Below are 26,436 nucleotides of genomic sequence, written 5' to 3'. Positions count from 1 at the left end.
GCAACAATACACACTGAAATAAAAATTAAAAAGTGGTAAATAAATTTTTATATCTGTTTTATGATCTACTATCTTTGTTCCATTTCAGTGGGATGTCGAAGATCCAGTGACTGTTCCTTTAGCAACAATGTCTGTTGTTTTCACCTTCATTTTTGTCCTAGAGGTACAGTAATATATTTAATTCTTTCTCCAGATTCAGACTAGGTTTTGTATATTTTATTTTGGTTCCAGGGTTACTGTCCAAGTTTTAATTTCAGGGTACGTATCCCTGGGGCTACTCATATGACTAGTGCTTGAGTATGTATTGCAGAAATGGGTGTTTTACTTGTTATGGGGCTAGAGCACCAAAATGCTGACTCTTGTGTCCTTTTCAGTACATGTATCTGCAACCCAGATAATTTCATCCTGGATATGTATAGCAGTGGCAATGGTATTTCAGTAAATTTCTAAAGCAGAGCAGCAAATGGTATTCTGTGCAGTAAACCAGCACAAGGTCTCGCTACCTGGGAAGTCCTGCTTAAAACGTACACCTTGTGCCTGATCCTTCCTTTCATTCTCAATCTGTTTAAATATGACACCATGAGAAAACAGAAGGCAAAAAGACTGTTAGCCATAGAAAGCACATATATTTATAAGCATCTCTGTGTGTGTATCCATCTCCTTTCCTTCAGTCATTTAAAAAGCAAAAGCAACAGAATTACAGGTAGTATGTAGATACGAGCATAGAAAAGTAAAGGTTATATAACAGGGATATAATGGGGGAAGACTATGACAAACATAACTATTGATGTATATTTTCCTTTATCATATGACTCTCTTCTCCCCTCTTAAAAAGCAATATCTAGTACAAGCAGTGAAAAGGAGGTTGGTTTTCCTCAGTTAGCAGCCTGGAAAACACTGCAACCAAAATCAGCTCTGTGAGCATAATTAACCTGTGGAACTCATTTCCACAAGATATGAATGAGTCTGAGAGCTTAGTAGGATTCAGAAAAAGATTAGATATTTGTATAGGTAATAACATAGTTACACTGGATAAGATGAAAAATGAGAAGGGATATAAATCCTCATCTTTCAGATTGTAAGCCAATCACAAATGTATGGGAGTTAAGAATAAACTTCCCCTTATGGTTCACTTATTCCATAATTCCACTACAAGATTTTTTGCACTTTCCTCTGAAACATCAGATACTGGCCACTATCCCAGACAGGATAGTGGACTAGATGGATCACTGGTCTAATCCAATATGACAGTTCCTATGTTCCTATGATAGGTTTTGCCAGCGATGATGGATAAGCAATGAAGTGAATACCTTGTAGCAGTCCTACATATATCATATGTTGCCTATGCCTTCTCTGCCCAAGAGGAGTCAGTGCCTCTAGAAGAGTGAGCAGATATGGAGAGGTTTGATTTGTAGGATACATGGCCAGTTTTTATTCACCAAGTAACGATTGCTTTAGAAATCCCTACTCTCTTGTTCTGCCTGTGAAAACAAACAATTTCCAAGCATTTCAAAGGGGTTTTGTTTGGACAAAAGAAATCGCAACATACAAAAATGACATTTTCCCCAGATTTATGGGGGAAAGAAATCAAAGTAGATTGATTTGTATCAATATTTTATCCCTAATTTAGAAACAGTTCTGTCTGAAAACATCTGCCGATAAAACAGTCTAGTAATCAGAGAACTCAGCTCCTCTGTGTGCCTAAGAAAGGAGATGGCAACTAAAAAAACCCACTTTGCTAGTCATCAAATAAAGAGGCTCAAAGTAAAGCCTAAGCAACCTTTACATTTTAGCCGATTTATAGAATTGCACATGATATTGCACCAGTGCTTGCAGCACCATTGAGAAGTATGCCTTGCAGTTTATGTACTGGTTGGCAAGGTGGTCTGGTGCCAAGATGGGGATATGCGTTCCGTCTATCGCCCATCACAATTAGGGAACCCTATTGCAGCAAAGCCATCCACTATGACCTGCACATTTCCCAGAGTCACTACCCTTGATATCAGCGGCTCAGTGATAGTGTTGGCTACTTGCATCGCAGCAGCCCCCACAGCAGATTTGCCCACTCCAAATTGATTCCTGACTGACTGGTAGCTGTCTGGCATTGCAAGCTTCCACAGGTCTATCACCACTCTCTTCTCAACTGTCAGGGCAGCTCTCATCTTTGTATTTCTGTGCTTCAGGGTCGGGGAAAGCAATTCACAAAGTTCCAGGAAAGTGGCCTTATGCCTGCGAAAGTTTCGCAGCCACTGTGAATCATCTCATACTTGCAACACTATGTGGTCCCACCAGTCTGTGCTTGTTTGCCTGGCCCAGAATTGGTGTTCCACTGTATCAACCAGCCCCACTGCCGCCATGATGTCCCAATTGCCACAGCCCGTGCTTTCAGGAACATCTGTGTCCATATCCTCATCACAATCCTCCTTGTGCTGGCGTCTCTTAGCCTGGTTCTGCATATAGTCCAGGATAATCAGGCATTGGGTGCTTAACCCAGAATTCCAAATGGCAGCGGAGACTGCAGGAACTGTGGGATAGCTATCCACAGTGCACCGCTCTGTAAGTCAATGCTAGCCACGGTAGTGAGGACGCACTCCGCTGACTTAATGTGCTTAGTGGGGACATATGCAATCGACTGTATAAAATCGATTTCTAAAAATTGACTTCCATAAAATCGACCTAATTTCGTAGTGTAGACATACCCTCAGTCTCTAAGGTGCCCCAAGGACTCCTCGTTGTTTTTGCTGATACAGACTAACACGGCTACTCCTCTGAAACCTGTTTTTAAGAAAAGTCAACCCTTTCAGTCTCTGTGTTCATTCGGAGCATTGTGAAACCCACTGCAATCTACTGGCCCACACTATTTTCTCTTCCAGTCTTATGCTTCCTGTGCTCACGTATGCTGTTGAGCATGGATGGAGTTCACGAGAAGTAAAACAAAACACTTTTGCAACAGGAAAAAGAAGGTTGCTTTTAAATTAATTTGCAGTACATGAGACTTATAAGACAGTTATAACCTTGGATTTAAGTGTATTTGTGTGAAATTGGCATTAATATATACGTCAGTCACTTCATACACCCATACACACACATGTAATTTTTTAGTTATGCATCATCAGCTTAATCATTTTCTTCCTTCATACTAACCCTTTGTTTAACTATTAAAACTCCTACTCATTTAAAATCAATCTACAAGTAGAACACTACCAAAACATTTTAGGGACCAAATGTTGTTATAGTGAAAAATAACCTTTCGCTAACAATTTGTACAAGCAAGACTATCTTTATTGTTCTCTAGGTCACGATGAAGATTATTGCCATGTCACCTGCTGGCTTCTGGCAAAGCAGAAGAAATCGATATGACCTTTTGGTGACCTCCCTTGGTGTTATATGGGTGATACTTCACTTTGCCTTACTTGTAAGATCATAGAATCATAGAATCTCAGGGTTGGAAGGGACTCAGGAGGTCATCTAGTCCAACCCCCTGCTCAAAGCAGGACCAATCCCCAATTTTTGCCCCAGATCCCTAAATGGCCCCCTCAAGGATTGAACTCACAACCCTGGGTTTAGCAGGCCAATGCTCAAACCACTGAGCTATCCCTCCCCCCATTGCAACTCCAATGATCATTTATTGGTTTTATTTGTTAATCACCAACAGTTTTACTGCTATCTCTGACTCAAATAAGGACAATTGCCAACCCCACGTTGTTTACAAACTAAAACTAAGACCCAAATAAAACAAGATACCCTGGGAACCAAGAAGAAGGTAACAATTTGTGGGGTTGGTGAACTAGATTTTTCTTCTATCCTATAGTGCTGAGGTGGAGAAGATATTGGACCGATATAGGTTAGGGTCTGCAGGCCTTGTGGAAGAAGGGACTCTTTGGGAGGGATTAGAACAGGGGGTCTCAAACTCAAATGACCACGAGGGCCACATGCAGACTAGTACATTGGCCTGAGGGCCACACCACTGACCACCACCCCCTCCGCTGCCCCAGCCCCGCCCCCACTCCACCCCTTCCGTGAGGCCCCTCCCCTCCCCCACCTCTTCCCACCTCTTCCCTGCCCCCATTCCAACCACTTCCCTGAAATCCCCACCCCAACTCTGCCCCCTCCCTGCCCCCAGGGGGTGCAGGAGGAGTGCAGGGTGCATCGGGGGCTCAGGGCACGGGGTGCAGGGTGCAGCAGGCAGCTCAGGGCAGGGGGTTGGGGTGCAGGAGGGGTGCAGCAGGGGGCTCAGGGCAGGGGGTTCAGCTGCAGGAAGGGTTTGGGGGGCAGGTCTGGCCCGGCACACACTGGGGGGCAGGGCAGGCTCCCCACCTGCCTGCCCTGCCCCCGCACCGCTCCGGAAAGCGGCCGGGACCTGAGGGAGGCGGGAGGGCACAGGGGTCTGTGTGTTGCCCTGGCCACTCCTCCAGGTACCTTCTCTGAAGCTCCCATTGGCCAGGAACGGGGAACCACGGCCAAGGGGAGCTTCGGGGGAGGTACCTGGAGGCGCGGCCAGGGCAACACACAGACCCCTGTGTCCCCCTCCCCCTCCTGGCCGCTTCCTGGGGCAGGGCAGGCAGGGAAAGAGCCTGTCCTGCCCCCCGGTGCACGCTGGGCTGGACCCACTTTAGGTAAATGCTGGGGGAAAGGGGCGGGGGAGGGGGCGCGGGGAGCTGGTGGGCCGCATGTTTGAGACCCCCGGATTAGAATGAGGAGAAGGAAGAAATGTGGTGTCCTGGGATTGGGAGATCTTGCCAGGAGCAGTTTCATTGGAGAGTGAAGGAGGAAGAGAGACTGGAGGGAATAATCTAGGTAGGAGTTATTGTACAGAAAAATAATGCAGAGGTTCTAAACCGATAAACAGTGCAAAGCATGTCAGTGAATCTGGTCCATGAGTTTTTGTTACAGAACAATGTTTAGTCCTGGAAGGTAGAAGATTTACCTGTCCAAGGAGGAGGTCAGCTGCGCATTCCCTCTCAAGTTTTTTTAAAAAAAGAGGGGGGGCTGCACACCCTCATTTGTGGGAACATGAGTTCTCCGACCTTATCACTGGAGAGGAGAGGTGGTTTTTGTCAACAGTCCCCAGTTGTGGCTGGCTCTCACCTCCCTACATTGTTGAGGGCCTTCCCTCTGGTCTTTCTCAAGCACGCTTTGTGGGGGCAAACCCGCCTTGTGTGCTGTCCCTTTGTCCCTGGCATGCTCAATTTGCCCCCTGCTGCTGAGTAGCTTGGCAGGCCTGTGGAGTTTCTGCAAGCCAGCAGCTGCCTAGACTCACAGAACTGGAAGGCTGCTGGACATAATTACAGCCCAGCTAAGAGAACTGTGAGGGCTTTGTCGGTTTATTGTGTTGGGAGGTTTGGTTAGTGCTTTTGAAGTGGCACCGCTTTTTCTGTTAATTTATTATTGTTCAGCATTTGTTGTTGAAATATTGGTGGTACCAGTTTCTGTTTCATTACTTTTTAAAAAATGCTGATTGCACTGTATATTTCAAAGAGAGATTCATGGAGAAAAACTGATCATTTGAGAGATCACTGCGGGACACTGTATATGAAGTCTACTTGTGTTTAAATTTCAGAATGCATACACGTATATGATGGGTGCATGTGTAATTGTCTTCAGGTTCTTCTCCATTTGTGGGAAACATGTAAGTACAAATCAGGAATTACAGTCAATACAATGCTTATGCATAGATTAAAAGATTTATCACTTTGCTTTTCTACAGTACACTCTATAGGTCTCCATTTTGTGTACTGCTGCTGTAAGTCTCCATTTTATATGCTTCACTTAAAATATCAGGGTTTTAGGTGTATTACATTGTGACGTTCCCCTCTGGTGTTATCCGGACTGGTGATCTGCTAGATCACTCCAATCCTTGAATCTGGGAGCCAGCCATACTCTGCTCTGCTGTGAGAACCCCCACTCCTGGGCTGTTCATGCACAGCCTCTGGCATCTAAGCTGCTCCTTGGATTGTGCAACCAAATGACCCTAGCCAATATCTCCGGTCCCAGACACAACCCTAGGAACCTCCATGTTGCAGTGTCCAGTTATGCCTGCAGGATGCTGCAAGCTTATGTGAGTTCGTCAGTTTAACAAAGAAATGTATATGTACCAGGCTTGTTATCCCAAGGGGAGTCTCTGACATGATTCAAACCAAACGCACTGCTTCAGGTAAAATAAACAAACGGATTTATTAACTATTAAGATAGATTTTAAGTGATTATAAGTCAGAAAATAACAAGTCAGATTTGGTCAACTGAAATAAAAGCAAAACACATTCTAAATTGATCTTAACACTTTCAGTGCCCTTACAAACTTAGATGCTTCTCACCACAGGCTGGCTGGCTGCTCTTCATCCAGGCACTCCCCTTTGATCAGCGCTTCAGTTACTTGGTGGTGGTGGTGTCTGTAGATGTAGGTGGAAGAGAGAGGCAGAGCATGGCAAATGTGTCTCCTTTTTATATGTTCTTTCTTCTCTCTTGGCTTTGCCTCCCCCACTTCAGAGTCAGATGAGCATTACCTCATCTCAGTTCCAAAGTGACCGAAGGGGGGGTGACTCCCTCAAGAGTCCAACAGATTCTTTTGTTGCTGTCTAGGCCAGCGTCCTTTGTTCCTGTGAGGCTGGGCTGGGTTTGTCCCATACATGCCCTGATGAGGTGTGAACTGTCTCTCTGTTCTTGGAGAGTTTTTGCCTGGGCTTGCTTTAAGCCATGAGGATACATTTTCAGTCTCATAACTAGAAAAGGAGTACTTGTGGCACCTTAGAGACTAACCAATTTATTAGAGCATAAGCTTTCGTGAGCTACAGCTCACTTCATCAGATGCATATCGTGGAAACTGCAGCAGACTTTAAATATACACAGAGAATATGAAACAATACCTCCTCCCACCCCACTGTCCTGCTGGTAATAGCTTATCTAAAGTGATCATCAGGTGGGCCATTTCCAGCACAAATCCAGGTTTTCTCACCCTCCACCCCCCCACACAAATTCACTCTCCTGCTGATGATAGCCCATCCAAAGTGACAACTCTTTACACTTGCCTACAGACAGCCCCGCAACCTGAAGCAAATACTCACCAACAATCACATACCACACAACAGAACCACTAACCCAGGAACTTATCCTTGCAACAAAGCCCGTTGCCAATTGTGCCCACATATCTATTCAGGGGACACCATCACAGGGCCTAATAACAGCCACACTATCAGAGGCTCGTTCACCTGCACATCCACCAATGTGATATATGCCATCATGTGCCAGCAATGCCCCTCTGCCATGTACATTGGTCAAACTGGACAGTCTCTACGTAAAAGAATAAATGGACACAAGTACTCCTTTTCTTTTTGCGAATACAGACTAACACGGCTGTTACTCTGAAACCAGTCTCATAACTATATACATGAAATTATAACCTATAACATTACTGTAACAATTACTATAACATCACTATAACAACCATGCTCAGTGCCTCATGAGTCTTCCGAAGACACCCAACATGACAAACTTTGCATTGGATACCACACATTTTATAAAGATGAAATACATATCAGAAATAAATTATAGTTATTGGAAATGATGTACATTTTTTGGCATCAAAAAGGTAACCAAGACACAACTTCATTTAAAATTATTGCCATCTAAAGCCGTGAATATATACTGTGCCCTTTTCGGTATTTGTAACCATTGCTTTTTCAATGTGCTGCGATGTGTGTGTGTTATTTTTATTTTCTTTTATTTATTTTCTCCACAAGAAAGCAGGGTATGGGGTGATGTGCTCATCTTGTTGTACTGCTCTCCACATGCGGAAGCTCCATCCTGCACAGTGCAGGTCCATTTCTAGTGTTATCTCGCACGTTATATTTTATCTAAATAAGGGATTCGTGCTCAGTAAAATAAAGATGTTGGGCGAAATTCTCAGATTCATTGGTATAAATTAAGAGTAGTTCCATTGGAGTTACTTTCAATTTACCTGGTATGTAAATTTACACCAGTGTAACAGACAGCAGGTGTAACTGACAGCTACCTATGCAGAGAACAAATGTATCTCTTTAGTAAGTGGTAATACTGTGCATTCTGTTGTGGCAAAGCTTCTCCAAACAGTATCCACACTTTATCCAAACATTTTCTATGACATAAGTCATATTAGAGTAACTGCAGTCAAGGAAATTAATTCTGTATTAGGACTAAAAGGTTTAATAATAGGTAAGTCGCAGAGTCTGTTCAGCAAAGAAAAAAGTCTGCCCCCGTCTAACCACACAGAGCATGGAGAGCCTTGGAAGTCAAGTGAAAAACTCTTGGTTCTCTTATACAACCAGACCTGGTCATTTCCATCAAAGCTTTTTGAAGGATTATAGATTGTTTTTCAAGCCCTTAACCTAGTTATTTAGGCTTTCGTGTTAAAAGCTTTATCAGTCCCATTAAGTTATGGCTATGATGTAGTGTGATGGAAAAAAGTTAACATGATTTGTCAGCTTTGTCATGATTCTGATGAAAATTGTTACACCTCCCCTGTAAATAAAAAGACATTCCTGCAGTGTCCAAATATTTTTGAAATTAATTCAACCTAAGGTAATAATTCTGCCATGATGCCAAAATATCATATAGCTTCCATTTTCTCTACATTTTGCTGTATTGTGCCTCTTTGTCTCTGTTTGGACACAACAGGCTGACTTGTGTAAGAAATTAAAATAGTTTAATCAATCTGTGCTGAGTGTTACGTCATAGTCTCTCTGGTTGGCTAGAGTTTGCTCTTGTAGATAGATGGGTTTCTTTAAATCTCCAGTGAAATCCTTTACTGATTACCATAAACCAGTGGTTCTCAACCAGGGATACAGGTACCCATGGGGGTACACAGAGGTCTTCCAGGGGATACATCAACTCATCTAGCTATTTGCCTAGTTTTACAACAGGCTCCATAAAAAGGACTAGCGAAATCAGTAAAAACTAAAATTTCGTACAGACAATGAGTTGTTTCCACTGCTCTATATACTATACACTGAAATGCAAGTACAATATTTATTTTCCAATTGATTCATTTTATAATTATATGCTAAAATGAGAAAGTAAGCAATTTTTCAGTAATAGTGTGGCTGGGACACTTTTGTATTTTTATGTCTGATTTTGTAAGCAAGTAGTTTTTAAGTGAGATGAAACTTGGAATACTCAAGACAAATCAGACTCCTGAAAGGAGTGCAATAGTCTGGAAAGGTTGAGATCCACTGCCATAAACCCTGGAACAAGAGACCAAGTGTTGTTCCAAACTCAGACTCTCGGTGTCATATTTCACGGAGCTACCACTAAACTACTGGACTGGCACACCAGCCTATCTGTTTTCCCAAGTAGAAAAACAGTCATTACAAGATTTAAAGTTACAAATGTGTTAAAGTCTCCTTTATTTCTGTTGTTTAATAGTATCATGAATTGTGTTTCCTCTCTGCCTTTCCAGGTGACACTGAAAATGCTGCTGCTGACTGTGGTTGTCAGCATGTATAAGAGTTTCTTCATCATTGTGGGAATGTTCTTACTGCTTCTTTGTTATGCTTTTGCTGGAGTAGTTTTATTTGGCACAGTAAAATATGGAGAGAACATTAACAGGTACAATATTTGCTTCCCTTTGTGGAAGGTTTTGAACAGCCAAATAAAATATTGCCATCTACTGAGCACAAATTTTCGTTTGGTTTTATGTCAGCAACCAGGAGCCAGATCTCTAGGTCTAGCTGAGTGGCACGCAGCTGACAGCGAATGATAGAAGGCTCTAAGCCACCTTCCCATTCCCCAAATCCTGGGACTAAACAGACACCCAGTGTAATACAGAGAAGGCTAATGGCTGCTCTTCTTTGTACCAGCTGGAACAATCCCAAAAGGACTGTTCCACTCGCCGAGGTTGCTGGAACACTGTGCTACACCTACACCTGCTCACACCCTTGGCTCCTCCAGAAATGGTCCCGACACCTCGAACGGAGTGAGAGTGAGCCAGCTACATAAGCTTTACGTCACCTGGGAATTACCCTACATAACCCAAGGACATCTCTCCGTCCCTTTGCACCACAGAAGGGGCACAAATAAGATGAAGGCCTGGGGCAGGATATGGCCCCAAATGAGCTTTTATTACTTGATAAGATATTAGCCAAATTCTTCAAAACTGGGTGGCTGAAGTCCGGCTTCTAAATCCCTATTAAATTAATAGCATAAATTATTTAGTGAATACGTTTGCAAATTATTCTCTGAGTTCTACCAACAATACAGGCTCAGGTAAGAATAATAGAAAATACAAATGATTTTTTTTTTTTACTTGTTGAATGCACAGCAAAATAATTCTCCAGAAAGTTGCATGTGTTTATATTGCCAAGATTTTATTTCTGACATCTGAGCTGCTCTTTCCCTCTTTTTGCTTAAAAAAACAGGCATGCAAACTTTTCATCAGCTGGCAAGGCTATTACTGTACTCTTCAGAATAGTTACTGGGGAAGACTGGAACAAGATTATGCATGACTGCATGGTAAATACAATACAATCACATATAAAACAGAGAAGAAACTGGTTGCGCAATTTCCTCTGACTCTGTATCCAGTGCTCTGGCTTGGTACAAAGAAGCACTGTGTTGTTGATGGTGCCATCGTCCTTTAGATAAATCTGACCTTAAAATGAAGTACCCTGGGACACTTCATAAGAACATTAATCTTGATGTCCTGGCCCAAATTCAGTTAGCATCATTTTATTTTTCCTAACATAAAATCTCTTCCTCCCCTCACCCCCCTCCCCATGTTTCAGTTACATTGGATAAGGTGTTCTTCACTTCCTGTCTTGAATTCATGGGAGTGATTGCTGTTTGTTAAACATGTGTCATAACATTTCATTGCCACTGGTTGCTGTTTTGCTGTAGTAATATATACCCATTCTCCTATATGGGGGTAATTGCAGAAATGTGTTAAAGGGATTCATCGTGCATCTTCGATCTGCCTCACCTTCACTCTGCCCACTAATCCATCACCTCCAGGTCAAGCTCTGAGCTGCTTTCAGCAACTACCATTTAAAATAACAGAGAAATATTTCCTCCTTTCCCCCAAATGTGGTATTTCTCCACAAAACCTACATTGGTCTGAGGTGCCTTATTATTTTTATTATTTTCCCAAAATATAGTTACCAAAATATAGTTATGTTAACTGCAGACCGATAAGTAATCCCTTGCCTATTTTGTTGATTTAATTATTTACTGTTTTGTTTTGAAGGTTCAGCCTCCTTTTTGTACTCCAGATAACAGCACATACTGGAAGACAGATTGTGGAAATTATGCTGGGGCTCTGATGTATTTCTGTTCCTTTTATGTCATCATTGCATACATAATGCTAAATTTGCTTGTAGGTGAGCAACAAGTATTGAATATGAAAAATAGTTATCTTAGAACATGGGTGAAGTGCCTTTAGATCTGGGTGCCTCATCTAGAACAGGCCTTACATTGTAGGCCATATCAACTGTAACATTTTTTTAAACTCTCTCAATAAAAAGAAATTGTTAAATGCCCTCAAGTTAATGTTATAATGGTCTGATGTTTTCAGATACTTGGCTGGTATGTTGCATGTTTCTAACCTTTATTTTAAATTGCTGGCTGTTAACGCTAAATACGAAAATGTCTTTTGATGAGGTCTGAAAATGAAAACGTAGATGAGAGCTGTACAAAGGAAATCATTTTTCCAGAGCTAGTCTACTCTCCAGTTTATATTTTATAGGCCTGATATTCCAACTCCCACTGAAGCAAATGAGAATCTTCCAGTTGAATTTAGTGGGCATTAGATTAGGCCCCTATTTAAGATTTAAGGACCAAATTTTCAAATTTGAGCACAACAAAAAGACACAATATGGGGGTGCATTAGCACCAGGGTTGCCCATAGGTTGCTGCTGTTACAGCCACATGTGAAAATTCAGTTCATGCTGAAATACATTATCTCTAAGTAATGTATAACTGTTGGAAAGTACTGACAGGCTAGTCTTATACTATGTTTAATTTATGTGTTTTGTAGCGATCATTGTGGAGAATTTCTCATTGTTTTACTCCACTGAAGAAGACCAACTTTTAAGCTACAATGATCTTAGACATTTTCAGATTATATGGAATATGGTTGATGACAAAAGAGAGGTAAGATTCTTGACAATAAGCACTGCACTCGGTACTTTTATTATTATTTGTTTTACCATAATGCCTAATATCCACAGTTGTGGACCAGGACCCCATTCTGTTAGACATTGTACAAACTCACAACAAAAAGACAGTCCCTGCCCCCAAAGAACTTATGAGCTAAGTAAATCTGCTGCATTGTTTCCTCAAAAAATGTATTACTAGGAAAACAGACAGTGGGCTGTGCTAACCCACTGAGCCTCAAACCCATCTAGAGTCAGAGTGAGTTTGGTATAGAGGGTGTGATGGGTTGGATCACAGAAACCCCTTTGGGACTGCCACCTGATGTGCCTAGACTATCTCTGAGCCCATTTTCCCTGGCAGCTTGGGATGTCAGTACCTTGCCTTGTTTGAGCCAGGTACACTTGCCTGCTGCAAACACGGATCCAAGTCTGAACTACGACCTGCACAAGCTGCAGGCTTAACTGAAAACAGCTTAAGAAGTGTTCCTATCTCCAGCACTCAGATACCCAGCTCCAAATGGGGTCCAAACCTCAAATAAATCCGTTTTACCCTATATAAAGCTTATACAGGGTAAACTCATAAATTCTTTGCCCTCTACAACACTTAGAGAGAGAGATGCACAGCTGTTTGCCTTCCCTCTCTCCCCCCGGTATTAATACATACTCTGGGTTAATTAATAAGTAAAAAGTGATTTTATTAAATACAAAAAGTAGGATTTAAGTGGTTCCAAGTAATAACAGACAGAACAAAGTAAATTAACAAACAAAATAAAATAAAACACGCAAGTCTAAGCCTAATACTGTAGGAAACTAAATGCAGGTAAATCTCACCCTCAGAGATGTTCCAATAAGCTTCTTTGATAAACCAGCCTCCTGCTAGTCTGGATCCAGCAATCACTCACACCCCTGTAGTTACTGTCCATTGTTCCAATTTCTTTCAGGCATCCTTTGGGGTGGACCGGCTATCTCTTGAGCCAGCCGAAGACAAAATGGAGGGGTTTCCCAGGGGCTTCTATAGCCTCCCTCTTGTGTGTGGAAACCCCTCTCTCCCCCTGTGTAGAATTATAGCTACAAGGTGGAGTTCTGGAGTCACATGGGCAAGTCACATGTCCATGCATGATTCAGTTCTTTACAGGCCGACGCCATGTTAGCCCAACCGTTCCCAGGAAAGCTCAGAAGTGGATTAACGTCTATTAAGGTCCATTGCTGGCCAAGTACTCCCAATTACTTGAATAACCCCTTCACACTATGTTGACCAAATCTGCCTTAGGTGCTTTCTACAGCAAACACTTTAAATACAAGCATAGAGCCAATGCTCATAACCTCAGATATAAAAATTATACATGCATACGAATAGGATGAATACATTCAGTAGAATATAACCTTTGCAAAGATATGTTACATGGCATATATAGCATAAAACAGTTATGTCATATTTACATTCATAAGTATATTTCTATAAAGCATTATAGGGTGCAACATCACAGGAGGATTTTGTGATTTCTTTTTTTTTAACATCAACCCAGGTTCACAAAAGAACAATGAACATGAGATGTTGCATTTCACATAGGCCCTGATCCTTGAAACACATATGTGCATGCTTAACTTTGCTCCCAGGGACTACATTCAGTAGTAAAGTTAAGCATGTGTATAGGTCTTTACAGGCTTTGGGTCATAGTCCTTTCCCTCCAGGCAGCACAGGAGTTGTCCCCTCAACCTAGGGTCAGAGATACACATAGTTACATTTCCTATCTTCAGAATGGCCCAGCTGAAAAAGAGAGAGGGCCTGGGTATGGGAACAACTTAGAGGTTTGGGTACCAACAGGAATTAAACTATGAATGGTTCACTTATCCCATCACTGAATTACTTCAAACAATTTTGAATATGAACTACAGTGTGCTGAGATCAGCTGATGGTCTAGTGTGGTCATGGGTAACCTGCGGCCTATCAGGGTAATCTGATTGCGGGCCGTGAGACATTTTGCTGATATTGACCATCTGCAGGCATGGCCCCCAATAGCTCCCACTGGCCACAGTTCACCATTCCCAGCCAACAGGAGCTGCGGGAAGTGGTGGCCAGCACGTCCCTGTGGCCCGCGGCTTCCTGCAGCCGCAGGTTTCCCACCACTGGACTAGTGGCAGCAGATTGCTGTGTGGGGATTGAAGTCCTTGTCCTGTGTTTGCAGGGCTGGCAGGGCTCATAGTGCTACATCCTAGGGCTGAGAAGAGAGTGTTGTGATGTGGGACCTTGTATAACAAAGGACTTACATCCCTTCCCATAATAAAAAAGTTACAGAACATAATGTTCAAAGAGAACTATTTGATTCTGCAAATTTTGGAGAAAATGTTTTCACTCCTAGTTCTTTATCAACAACCAGTCTCAAAATAGTTGCCACAAACACCTCAAGAAGTTTGTATGTTGGTTACATCTTGGAGTAGAAGCTCATGGAAAAGCAAGAGGCCATACTACTTATAAACCGCTGTATACACACATGATGGGGCAGCTGCATAACAGGCATAGTGGCACACACCTGTGAATGTTTAGAAATCTAGCTGACTTTATTCCTAATAAATGACTCTAGGCCAAAGGTTTAATTCTCAGGAAATAAAAATGTCAGGGCTGATGTTCAAAGCCACCTGTTTGGATATGCAATTCCCATTACAAATGAATGGCAAAATATATGGGCCAGATCCTCAGCTTGTTTGAATCAGGATAGTCCACTGACTTCAATGGAGCTATTGCTAAGTTACACCAGCTGAAGATAAGCCCCTTTATGTGTGCATTGTTCAGTTGCACTGCCCTTGGTACAATCCTGGCCCCATGTAAGTCAAAGGGTACCTCTACACCGCAGCTGGGAACGAGCATCCCCACCTGGTTAGACAGACTCGCCCTAACAGGGCTCAAGCTAGCAGTGTGGGCACTGCTGTTCACACTGCAGCTCAGGCTCTGAAGCCCACCCAACTTCGTGGTCCTGTGCTCAGATAGCTAGCCCGAGTCTCTACCGGAGCCGCAACCTCCACCCTGCTGTTTTTAGCGTGCTAGCTCGAGCCAAGCTAGCATTAGTCTGTCTGCCTGGGCTGGGAGACACACTCCTAGCTGCAGTGTAGACATACCCCAAGGGTCTTTGGAGAAATAGCATCTGTGTCACTTTAGAGAAACAGCATCAAATAGAGCCTCTGACTTATTTATAAGGTAGCCATAATTAACCAGCTATGATGCAATCTTACCTAGGGGGTAATCCCTACCTTCCGTGTGAAGTTTCTGCTGAGGTTGCTGCGTGGGAGGTTGGAGGTAGATCTGGACAAGGACAAACTTTTGTTCAAGCACATGTGCTATGAAATGGAGAGGCTGCATAATGGTGGAGATGTCACTTTCCATGACGTATTGAGGTATGGTGGGCTTTTCCTTTATGTTTGTTGTAACATGTTTCTCTGCAGACAAAATGTTATACATAAGACTGAAAAAATGAGTTGGGGATACAAGCTTGTGTCAAAGCGGTACTCTCTGCTTAAATTTAAACCAAATATTAGAGTTTTCCCCTAAATTAATTTTTACAGTAGAAAATCTAAGTCCTAGAGAAATGTCTTCATGAGCTTTCTAAATTCCCACTTGAAACAATTGTTTTTAAATTAACATTCCCTTGCTGTGTTTGTAAATCCAAACAATGCACAGGTGAAAACCTGACAGTAAAATTGACTGTAACCAAAAGTGAAACTCAGTCTCCTCCAATAATTACATTGTCCCAGATGAGAAAAAATGCAAAAAGGTAAACAGGCAGCATAAACAGGGGAAAGAAACTGAATTTTCAAACATGGGTGCCTCAAGTTAAGCACCTGAATCCATATTTGGGCACCTAAATATAGGTGGCTTGATTTTCAGTTGTGCTGAGCACCAGTAGATCTTCCCTTCATCTTTATTTAGCTAGCTCTATAAATTTACTGTGGGTGCCGACGTTTGACATTTTTGCATTGAGATTTTAAAAGTGTAACACTGTTAATGATGATATAGGTAAGTACATTGGCTTTTTAAAAATACTGTTTATTTGTGTGTTTCTTCTAGCATGCTGTCATACAGGTCTGTTGATATCCGGAAAAGTCTTCAACTGGAAGAGCTTCTTGCCAGGGAACAACTAGAGTACACGATAGAAGAAGAAGTGGCCAAACAAACCATACGCATGTGGCTGAAGAAATGCTTAAAGCGTATCAGAGCAGTAAGTGAAGCGAAAACAGCGAGTGCTTTCAGTGAACTGAACCAGTCAGTTTCCTCTCACTTTGCCTCGTTTACTCTGTAGCCATCATTACAAGCTATGTGGGGAAAATATGTATCCGTGGAAAAATCAGGCTTGGGCTACACTTACAAGTTAGGTTGACGTAGGCCAGGGGCGTGAAAAAAAACACAGCCCAGACCGACATAGCTATGCCAGTCAAATCCCTCGTGTAGATGCAACTATGTCAAGAAAAAAATGCTGCCATCAGTGTAGCTAACTTCCTTTGAGGAGGCGGTGGTCTGACGCGAATGGGAAACCTCCTTCCATTGGTATAGGCTGTGTCTGCACTACGGGGTTATGCCAGCATATCTATGCTGACCTAGCTATGCCGGTATAGTCTTCGTAGTACAGACAATTACATTCACAGAATCAGTAACCTCCACAAAGTTTGCAGGCAAAACCTGTTTTCCTGCCAACAAATCCCCTTTCCTTACACAGCAGGAAACCTGTGTGACCTGCTCTGCAGCAGACAAGGCCAAATGAATAAAGCAAGGGATACATTGTTTAGGGAAAGGTCTTTGTGGGGCGCAGCCTTGCTCTCATTGAAGTTAATAGCAAAATGCCTACCATCTTCAATGGTGCAGGATTGTGGACTCTTCTAAACAACCTGCTAGAGGTTAAAGAGAGTGCTAGTTTCTGGCATTTGTACTGCTGATATTTTCATTGCCACTGCCACTCCATCTTGGATAGCTATTCAGGCGGAAGATCATCGTGTTAGCTGCCCCTACCACCAGCCAAGGGTCTCCATCACTGCCAAAGAGATCCCCCCCAATGAGAGTGGTACGACAATCCGCAAAGAAGACCCAAATGTAGTGTATATTCTGAAGCCTAATTTGCATGTACCATTACAGAGACTGTGTGAAAATACGTTATTTACATACACAAAAGGCCAGTTTGTATATTTCAACGCACAAACATGTATCTATGTGCATGTGTAAATTAGGTACTGTGGCAAGATGGCTGATTTTAGTCTGGTGGGTCCTGCGCTTTTCTTGGCGGGAAGCTAAGATGCCACCCTTTGCCCCTGCTCTTGGGTGCCGAGGGCCCCGCTACTAGCCTGGGAAGGGGGTAGAGGAGGGAAGCGGGGGAGGAGTCTGGGTTTGCTCCTTGCTCTGAGTCCCAGCCCCTCTCAACCCCAGTGGGTTTCTCACCCTCGTTCCCCCTTAGGTGGGGTTACCCTTGGTCCTTAGGTGCTGGGGGGAAGGGAGTCTCCCTGTCCTGCTGGGCAGGGTCTCCCTTACTTCAAAGCTGAGGTCTTCCAGATTTCTCACCATACCTCCAAGCTCCAGTCCTTCTTCCTCCTCCTCCTCTGTCTGCCTGATGGAGGGGGTTTTATTAGGTTCCTAACAGGGCCTTAATTGACTACTGGGAACCACACCTTCATTAGCCTTGAGCTTATGTATTTCCCCTCTAGCACTCTCCCACTGCTCCCTGGCCCTCCTGTATCCATCCCTGTATATAAAGCCCTGGGTTTCTGTCATTGTGAAAATCAGGCCCAGAATGCTTAGAACGTTTGGACTAGTCATAATCTTGCCACTGAGTTAGTCCCGGGTTTTTTGGCAAAAAAAAAAAGGACCTTGGCCAAAATTATAGTAGGAAAGTTCCCCATGACAATCTGTAATGTTGCCGTGAAAATTTTGTGATTTGAGTACACCAGGGAATTGTAGACTCTGCCTCTTGCTCCTTTGTAATTTTGTATAACCAAAACCCGATATACAGCTTTCATTTTATCTGAAACAACAAATTCCCAGGGATATTCAGATAAATGGTTCCTTTTCAGACTAATTTTTCTATTTTTGTCCCAACTCCAGTTGTAGCTGTTGTTAAATTAATCTTATCTCTCAGTTTTGATTTTGTTCAGCCTAATTGCTCAATTCATTATCATATTGAATTACAATCTATAAAAGTAAATTTTGCATTTCACTTTTACAATATGAATCAGACCATTACCTGTTACATGAACCTTTTACTAACTTCAGTAGAATTGCAAAATATTTTTTAATATAAGCTTTTTATATATTTTCAAATTGGCTTATTAATTATCAAGCAAGTGGCATGTTAAAACCATACAGCACAATGAAGCCTTCTCCAAGGACCATTTATTTTAATTTAAAACTAAATTAGATTGTAAGATTTTAGTGCAGAGGCTACATTTTTCTGTTGGTACTATAAAGAACCCAGCAGATTTTTGGCACTGTTACAATAATAACTTCCAACAAAAAATTCACACTGTAAAATATTCCTAAGGCTTCCGTGATCATTTTATTCACCCTTATTTGGGGCCAGATCCAAAGCCCATTGAAATCAATGGGATTCTTTCCATTGCCTTCAACGGGCTTCTGATCAACCCCATAAAGATCATTGCTAGTAAGTCAGAGTTTTGTTTTTGCTGGCTCTTTGGGTGGTCTCTTACGGCATAGATATATTTTAAGTCCAAAAGGCACAAGTCTGATCAATTAGTCTGAGCCCCTGCATGCCACAGAACATAGATTTCACCGAGTAATTCCTACATCTCAAGCCCGTAGATTTCAGAGACAGATTTCTCTATATTTAAATAGTGAAGATGGGGGGGGTCTATGTAGATTTACAGAAAACATGGAACAATTTGGAATCCATACCAGCCACTCAACATTGTTAGAAGTATTCAGTATTTAGAGGGATTTTTTAAAAATTTAAAAAATCAAGGAACAAAAGTCTTTGAGAGGGAAGTTTCTTTTTTCCTTTTGGTGACATAAATATATTTTGATAGAAACAGCAGCAGTCATGTAGCATTATCCATAGTCTACGAGAGAGTCAACAGCAGGAATTGAGCCGATTTCTGAATCCACCCAGCATTGAGACAACACAGCCAAGTGAAGATATGAATGCTAATAATCAAGATAACAATGCACAGCCAGAGGTACAGGCGTATGCAAATTATTGTTGTTGATACTAATCAAGAATTATACTTGAGCTTGTCACAGCAAAATTCTTTTTAATGTTTTTAATATCATTTTTATTGAAAAAAATTAAAACAGCGTATGTTTAAAACGTTGACATTCGGTTATAAATGCAGCATGGTCTAAGGGGCACTGGACAGGGAATCAGAAGACCTGGATTCTATATCCAGGGAGGTATGCAACATGGGAGAGGGGGGCTCCCCCATGGGATCCTGAGAAAGCTTTCCTACCCCCATGAGCACTTCTGTGGAATTTTATCATACGCTCCAGCCCAATTATTTTTTCTGTTAATTTGTAGACTTGGGGGGCGGGGGAGTGGGGGGCAGTAAGGAACCAGAAAACAGACTGCAGGGAAAAAAATAAAAGTGTAAAGTGAGCGCATGTTTCTTTAGTAGGCTGGGAAATAGAGACCTTTCAAAGTGTTTGTTACAATGGCATGGCCATGCCATAGGCAGCCATAATGAAGGTCACTGAATTTTAGTTTTGCTCCATTCAGACAAGTAGCCAGCAGCAGCTCCTTAGTCCAACGCTTTCTGACAGGGGCGGGTATCGGCAGGACTCTACAGATGGTGGGAAGCCTCAACGGAAATTCGGACAATGGCGTTTGCCATCAGGTAAGTGAAAACCATAAAATAAAATATATAAATACCAAAGCACCCCTTGGAATGCAGCTTGATAAGAGGCTGTTTTAAAAGGGTCAGACTGTCTACACACAGGCCCCAGATGGAGAAAATGCAGAGGGGAGGGGAAGCTGGTCCATGGTCCTTCCTCCTCTTTGCCCTGCCCTACCCACTTTGGAGTGGTTTGCCCTCCGAGCCTTCTAAGAGGAAACTGTCCCTCCGCGCCCTCAAGATTTTAAAAATATGACATTATGAAGATGTGATCAGTCACCACCCTGACCACTTGATTGGTATGCTGGAGTTGTGCCTTCCTGTACAGCATCTAGCACATTTTGGGTGCTATTGAAATACATAAAATGAAATAACAGTAGCTTAATTAAACATTTCATTATAACTGTAGCAGCTTGTGATGCTCTCTTCCACCTCGGTACTAACCATATCCTGGATTGATAAACTCCTTGGCCTTCTGTCTAGCTGCTTAATCAGCCCTGGATAGGTTTATTTACTCATAAACAGGAAGCACGCTTAAGTTGTCATCACAATGACTACATCACAATAGAAAATAAGCGCCAGGTAGTGTCTTTTAAGCCAATGCTCATGCTGGGTGGGTGGGTGGGCGGATTGAGTAGGAGGCGCCGAAAGAAGCACACGCTACCATCGTGCCTCTTCTCTCTTTAAAAGTGCACAATCCCCATGCCAGGCCAGCTCTGCTGACCAACTCAAGGGGATAGGGCCCCAGGCCTATGTGCATGCATGGTATTGGGATCATTTTATGTGAAGGAGGCACATTAGCCCTTCTTCCTCCATTCCTCTGTTTAAGATGCACGTCAGTCATATGTGCATATACTAGCATACACTGGTTGAGCTTAGATCAGTAATTTAATGGCACAAGATAAACTAATTCAAGCAAGTGTTAAATCTTGCAGAGTGCTGAGCACACTGGCCCCAATCCACTAAAGCTCTTAAGCATGTGTTTAACTTTCAGATCATGAGTAGTCCATTGAAATCAATGTGATCATTGACCTACATAAAGTCAAGGCCAGGATTTGATGGATCAGGGCCGAGTGTTCAGCACCTTGCAAGATCAAACCCACAGTGCATCTACATTGGGGGTTTGCACCAGTTTAACTAGATCTATTTTAAATCAGTCTATTTAAACTGGTGCCAAATCTCTCATATAGAAAAGCTCTACGACTTAATAGTTCAATAAGCATGTGTACTCTAATAAGTAGTTTTCCATTTAATTTCCTAGCCCCCAAACCAATCAGCCATTCAGTGTCTTCAGTCAATCTGCGGTTTGGTGGTCGTACAACTATGAAATCTGTTGTATGCAAGATGAATCCTATGTCAGATGCTGCTTCTTGTGGATCAGAAGTGAAGAAATGGTGGACAAGACAACTAACTGTGGAGAGTGATGAGAGTGGGGAGGATCTTCTTGACATCTGACCAAGAAAAGAGGCTAACTTAAGTCATATTGCAACAACAGCCATTTCAAATAAAAACAATTTTCTTGGGGTTTGAATTGAATGAGATATAATTGATATATGATTTATTTAAAATGAATGTCATAGGATTTTTCAACTGCTTATCCTTTTGCCATGTAAAACATAATACAGACCTGTATGTTCGATTTCAGCTCTATTATGATTACTGTATGTTAGGAAGACTCTATATTATGGCAGTATTGATGACGCCACAGAGTCTCTATTGTCTTTAGCATAGATGGAGCATTGAAAGATTTCATACATTCTGTAGCTGTAACAAAAAATTTGTATTCAGGTATATACTTCTGCATTTTTTCATCCTGTACCATACCTGAAAATGGCCAGCACATTACTGTACAGTACAGCATTTATTTTCTTTTTATTTTCTCTCAGTTCTATTCTAGTAATATTTCTCCAGAAAGATTTTATTATTCATGAATGACCTAAAAAAGGTCAGCACTGAGTTCATGGTAAGGCACAGTATTTTTACAAAGTACAGATTCTGAATTTCAAGTCTAGTCTTTTTCTTGTAATTTTCTTAAATATGCAAATACAATATAGCTGATTTTAAAATCAGAAAATGATGGATTGGCTTTTAAAAATTGTATTTTTTTCTTCTGGTTAATTATGTAAAGAGTTCAATTTTCATAAGAAATCAGCCAAAAAATGACATGATTTAAGAATTTGCAAAAACATTTACACATGGTATGTTTCATTAATGACCTGAAAACAAAAACAAATCCGACATAAAGTGGAAACTTGGATGGATTGCTAAAGAGGAGTACAAAAGAATTGCAAAACCATATAGGGACAAAATCAGAAAGCCAAAGCATAAAATGAGTTACACCTAGTAAGGGACATAAGCAGCCATAAGAAGAGGTTCTTTAAATACATTAGGAGCATGAGAAAGACATAGGAAAGTGTAGGTCCTCTACATAGTGAGGAAGGAGAGCTGATGATATCAAGAAGGCTGAGATGTTTAATGCCTATTACGCTTCAGTCTTCACTAAAAAGATTAATGGTGACCAGATACTTAATGCAGTTAATATTCTAACAAGGGGGGAAGGAACACAAAGCAAAATAGGAAAAGTACAGGTTAAAAAATATTTAGATAAGTTAGATATATTCAAGTTAGCAGGGCCAAATTAAATTAGTCCTAAGGTACTTAAGAAACTAGCTGAAGCAATCTTGGAACCATTATCAATCATTATCTTCGAGAACTCATGGAGGCCCCAGAGGACTGAAGAAGACCAAATATAGTACCTGACTTTAAAAAGGGAAACAAAGAGGACATGGGGATTTATAGACCTGTCATCCTAAAGTCAATATCTGGAAAGATACCAGAACAATTTATTAAACAATCAATTTGTAAGTGCCTCGAGGATAATAGGGTGATAAGGAATAGCCAGCATGGATTTGTCAAGAACAAATTATGCAAAACCAACCTAACTTACTTCTTTGACTGGGTTACTGGCCGAATGGATAGAGGGGAAGCAGTAGATGTGTTATATAAAATAGCAAGTTGGGGTGCTCTTTACAACTCTGAGACTTTTAAAATACAGTTCACTTTTACCAATCTAGATAGGAGTGAATCAAGTTTTAACCATGTTATCACTCATGCTCCAGTCTGACAAACCCAAGGCTGTATCATGATTCTATAACATGGTTAAAAAGTGGTTTGGTCCCTTTTAGTCTTGGAAATCATGTTTTAACATGTGATGGTGGTTTGTTTTGTGTAGTACCAAGAATGCTAACCACTTGAGAGATAAGTAAAAGAGAATCCATCAGTTTCCCAGAGTTTTCAATATAGATTGATGCTATACAAATACAGGGATGGGAAAGAAAAGCGACCAAAAGCAGCACGAATGGCACATATCTTGTAGGTTCCACAATATACGGTTGTTAAAATATATGGGCTGGGGATTGTGTGCCCTTTCCTCAGATACACACTGGCAGTTGTAGGCTTTGTAGCTGGGCCCCAAACACAATTGTTTTTGTAGTATAGCTGAGACCTTTTCCACTACCATTGTTTCCTATGGAAATGATAGGTTGCTCTAACATGGCCTGATGTGAGATCTCGTGAGAGGCTCACAGTTAATGTATGGCTCCACACGTAACATTTTCTTTCAAAAACTGGTAATTGTCAATGTTCTACAGTGTTTTCTGGCCAAAACAGTAATGTAGAATGATCAGAAGACAGTATTGTTTTCACTGATGCCTTCACCAGTGATGCAAACTCAGTTTTGACCATAAAATATAGTTTTCATGGCATCTACCAACATTTCTCTGTGTGCTGTTGAACAGATATTTTTTAAACATAATAGTCTCGAAGAGTCATAATATACACATTTGTGCTTGGTGTATTCATTCTGTTCTGTGGTACATTTGAGTTTAAAACTAGTCAAAATTTACGTACATTGTTGATTTAAAGTAACCAAATATGTGCATTCTATTGTTTATAAAGTAGACTATGACTAAACATTTAAGAAAATTACAAAACATATTTGACAAGGCCAGTATTTTGTGTTCTCTTTTGTGTCAGTTTGAAGTTCAGCTTTTGTATATTAGACAATCTGATAAATACTGGATTTATAAAAGATATAATCTTGATTTTCAATAATATATTTAACTGCAGAAACTTTCTGAATCATTGTTACTGCGAGTCTTCTTTTTAAAAAAAAAAATCTGGCAAACATTTTGTCCTTGCCTACAGTACTCTGTTAATAAAAGTGAGTTGCATTAAGCCAGATCCATCCCCGAAACTTTCATTATAACACTATTTGATGTGCTTATCTCATATATTACTTGGCTGCATAGTAGCATGTAATTTTATTTAAAATGCATGCAGAATAGCAGTGGTAGCATTTAAGTCCTAACAATTTCCATAGCAGATCAGAGCAGTGGTCCATCCAGTCCAGTATTCTAGATGTTTCTGATGAAGGGCGAAGAAATCCTGCAGTGGATAATTATATCAATATTATTTCATCACTGGAGGAGCCAAGGCCTCCTCACTTACCCTGAAACAAACATTTTAAAGCCTATCCAAGGAAAACAAGCAGATTAAGAGTTAGCCACAATGCAAAAGCCAGAATCCAGTTGTCTGTACCCTAGTTGGGCGACATGGGATGGATCACTTGATGACTACCTGTTCTGTTCATTCCCTCTGGGGCACCTGGCATGGATCACTGTCAGAAGATAGGATACTGGGCTAGCTGGACCTTTGGTCTGACCCAGTATGGCTGTTCTTATGTAGTTTTGCTGTTACAGATGTAAGAAATCAGATACAATTACAGAGATGTGGAAATGTATATATGTCAGTCGTTAACATTCAGGGATGTCAGAAACCAGGTGAAAAACCTCCTTATATAACTAAAGAATAGGAGCGAGCCATCACATTCAATAATGGAGCACCTAGCAGGGGAAAGAGGTTAGTCAGTGAGGACCAGGTGGACTTTCTCATTGGCAGATTCCCCTCAAAAAATATCACCTCAGAACTTCTGAAAGGGCCTGAAATTGATGTTATATTAGCTAATGGCTACTTATGAAGATCAGCATCGCAGCTTCTGAGCAGTCAGAGGAGAATTGTACTCCAGGTGGGGTGTTTTCTTTGTAGGAGAAAAATTCTGAGGACACAAAATCAGGATGAGCTTTCCTGCTCTATTTTTTATTTGCAATAATCCACATTGCTCCTGTCATTGCTTCAGAAAAGGATGGCTATTAACCATAAAAGCAGCAGCAAAGCTTTGCTTGGTGTAACAATACTTTTGGAACCCCAGCAGCATAGATCTGTGTTTAAAGTTTCAGAGTAGCAGCCATGTTCGTCTGTATTCGCAAAAAGGAAAGGAGTACTTGTGGCACCTTAGAGACTAACCAATTTATTTGAGCACAAGCTTTCGTGAGCTACAGCTCACTTCATCGGATGCATTCAGTGGAAGATACAGAAGATGTTTTTATACACACAAACCATGAAAAAATGGGTGATTATCACTACAAAAGGTTTTCTCTCTCCCCACCCCACTCTCCTGCTGGTAATAGCTTATCTAAAGTGACCACTCTCTTTACAATGTGTATGATAATCAAGGTGGGCCATTTCCAGCACAAATCCAGGGTTTAACAAGAACGTCTGAGGAAGGGCGGGGTAGGAAAAAACAAGGGGAAATAGGTTACCTTGCATAATGTCTTAGCCACTCCCAGTCTCTATTCAAGCCTAAGTTAATTGTATCCAATTTGCAAATGAATTCCAATTCAGCAGTCTCTCCCTGGAGTCTGGATTTGAAGTTTTTTTGTTGTAATATCGCAACTTTCATGTCTGTAATCGCGTGACCAGAGAGATTGAAGTGTTCTCCGACTGGTTTTTGAATGTTATAATTCTTGACATCTGATTTGTGTCCATTTATTCTTTTATGTAGAGACTGTCCAGTTTGACCAATGTACATGGCAGAGGGGCATTGCTGGCACATGATGGCATATATCACATTGGTGGATGTGCAGGTGAATGAGCCTCTGATAGTGTGGTTGATGTTACTAGGCCCTGTGATGGTGTCCCCTGAATAGATATGTGGGCACAGTTGGCAACAGGCTTTGTTGCAAAGATAGGTTCCTGGGTTAGTGGTTCTGTTGTATGGTATGCGGTTGCTGGTGAGTATTCGCTTCAGGTTGGGGGGCTGTCTGTAGGCAAGGACTGGCCTGTCTCCCAAGATTTGTGAGAGTGTTGGGTCATCCTTCAGGATAGGTTGTAAATCCTTGATAATGGATTGGAGGCGTTGGAGGGGTTTTAGTTGGGGGCTGAAGGTGACGGCTAGTGGCGTTCTGTTATTTTCTTTGTTAGGCCTGTCCTGTAGTAGGTGACTTCTGGGAACTCTTCTGGCTCTATCAATCTGTTTCTTCACTTCTGCAGGTGGGTATTGTAGTTGTAAGAATGCTTGATAGAGATCTTGTAGGTGTTTGTCTCTGTCTGAGGGGTTGGAGCAAATGCGGTTGTATCGCAGAGCTTGGCTGTAGACAAT

At 41.6% G+C, this 26,436-nt stretch overlaps 1 protein-coding gene across 11 annotated transcripts in view; it reads left to right on the top strand.

Moving 5' to 3' along the window:
* Window positions 1–21,473, top strand: part of NALCN (sodium leak channel, non-selective) — a 345,527-nt gene extending 324,054 nt beyond the window's left edge. For 9 of the 11 annotated variants that reach the window (XM_078853491.1, XM_078853486.1, XM_078853494.1 and 6 more), the window contains 12 exons: window positions 89–163; window positions 3,296–3,415; window positions 5,561–5,629; window positions 9,431–9,579; window positions 10,389–10,482; window positions 11,213–11,345; window positions 12,002–12,117; window positions 15,352–15,509; window positions 16,180–16,330; window positions 19,137–19,286; window positions 19,823–19,940; window positions 21,199–21,473. In XM_078853491.1, the coding sequence (XP_078709617.1) occupies window positions 89–163; window positions 3,296–3,415; window positions 5,561–5,629; window positions 9,431–9,579; window positions 10,389–10,482; window positions 11,213–11,345; window positions 12,002–12,117; window positions 15,352–15,509; window positions 16,180–16,330; window positions 19,137–19,286; window positions 19,823–19,940; window positions 21,199–21,392 (1,527 nt within the window). In that variant the 3' untranslated portion in view covers window positions 21,393–21,473. The remainder of the gene's footprint in view (window positions 1–88; window positions 164–3,295; window positions 3,416–5,560; window positions 5,630–9,430; window positions 9,580–10,388; window positions 10,483–11,212; window positions 11,346–12,001; window positions 12,118–15,351; window positions 15,510–16,179; window positions 16,331–19,136; window positions 19,287–19,822; window positions 19,941–21,198) is intronic. The other 2 variants (XM_078853490.1, XM_078853489.1) reach the window with 2 other exon arrangements.
* The last annotated feature ends 4,963 nt before the right edge of the window (window positions 21,474–26,436 follow it).

Source organism: Lepidochelys kempii, chromosome 1 (assembly GCF_965140285.1).
Source record: "Lepidochelys kempii isolate rLepKem1 chromosome 1, rLepKem1.hap1, whole genome shotgun sequence".
Classification (NCBI taxonomy): domain Eukaryota; kingdom Metazoa; phylum Chordata; order Testudines; family Cheloniidae; genus Lepidochelys; species Lepidochelys kempii.
The sequence above is the reverse complement of the archived record's forward strand: the minus strand, read 5'-3'. Positions and strand labels throughout refer to the sequence as shown.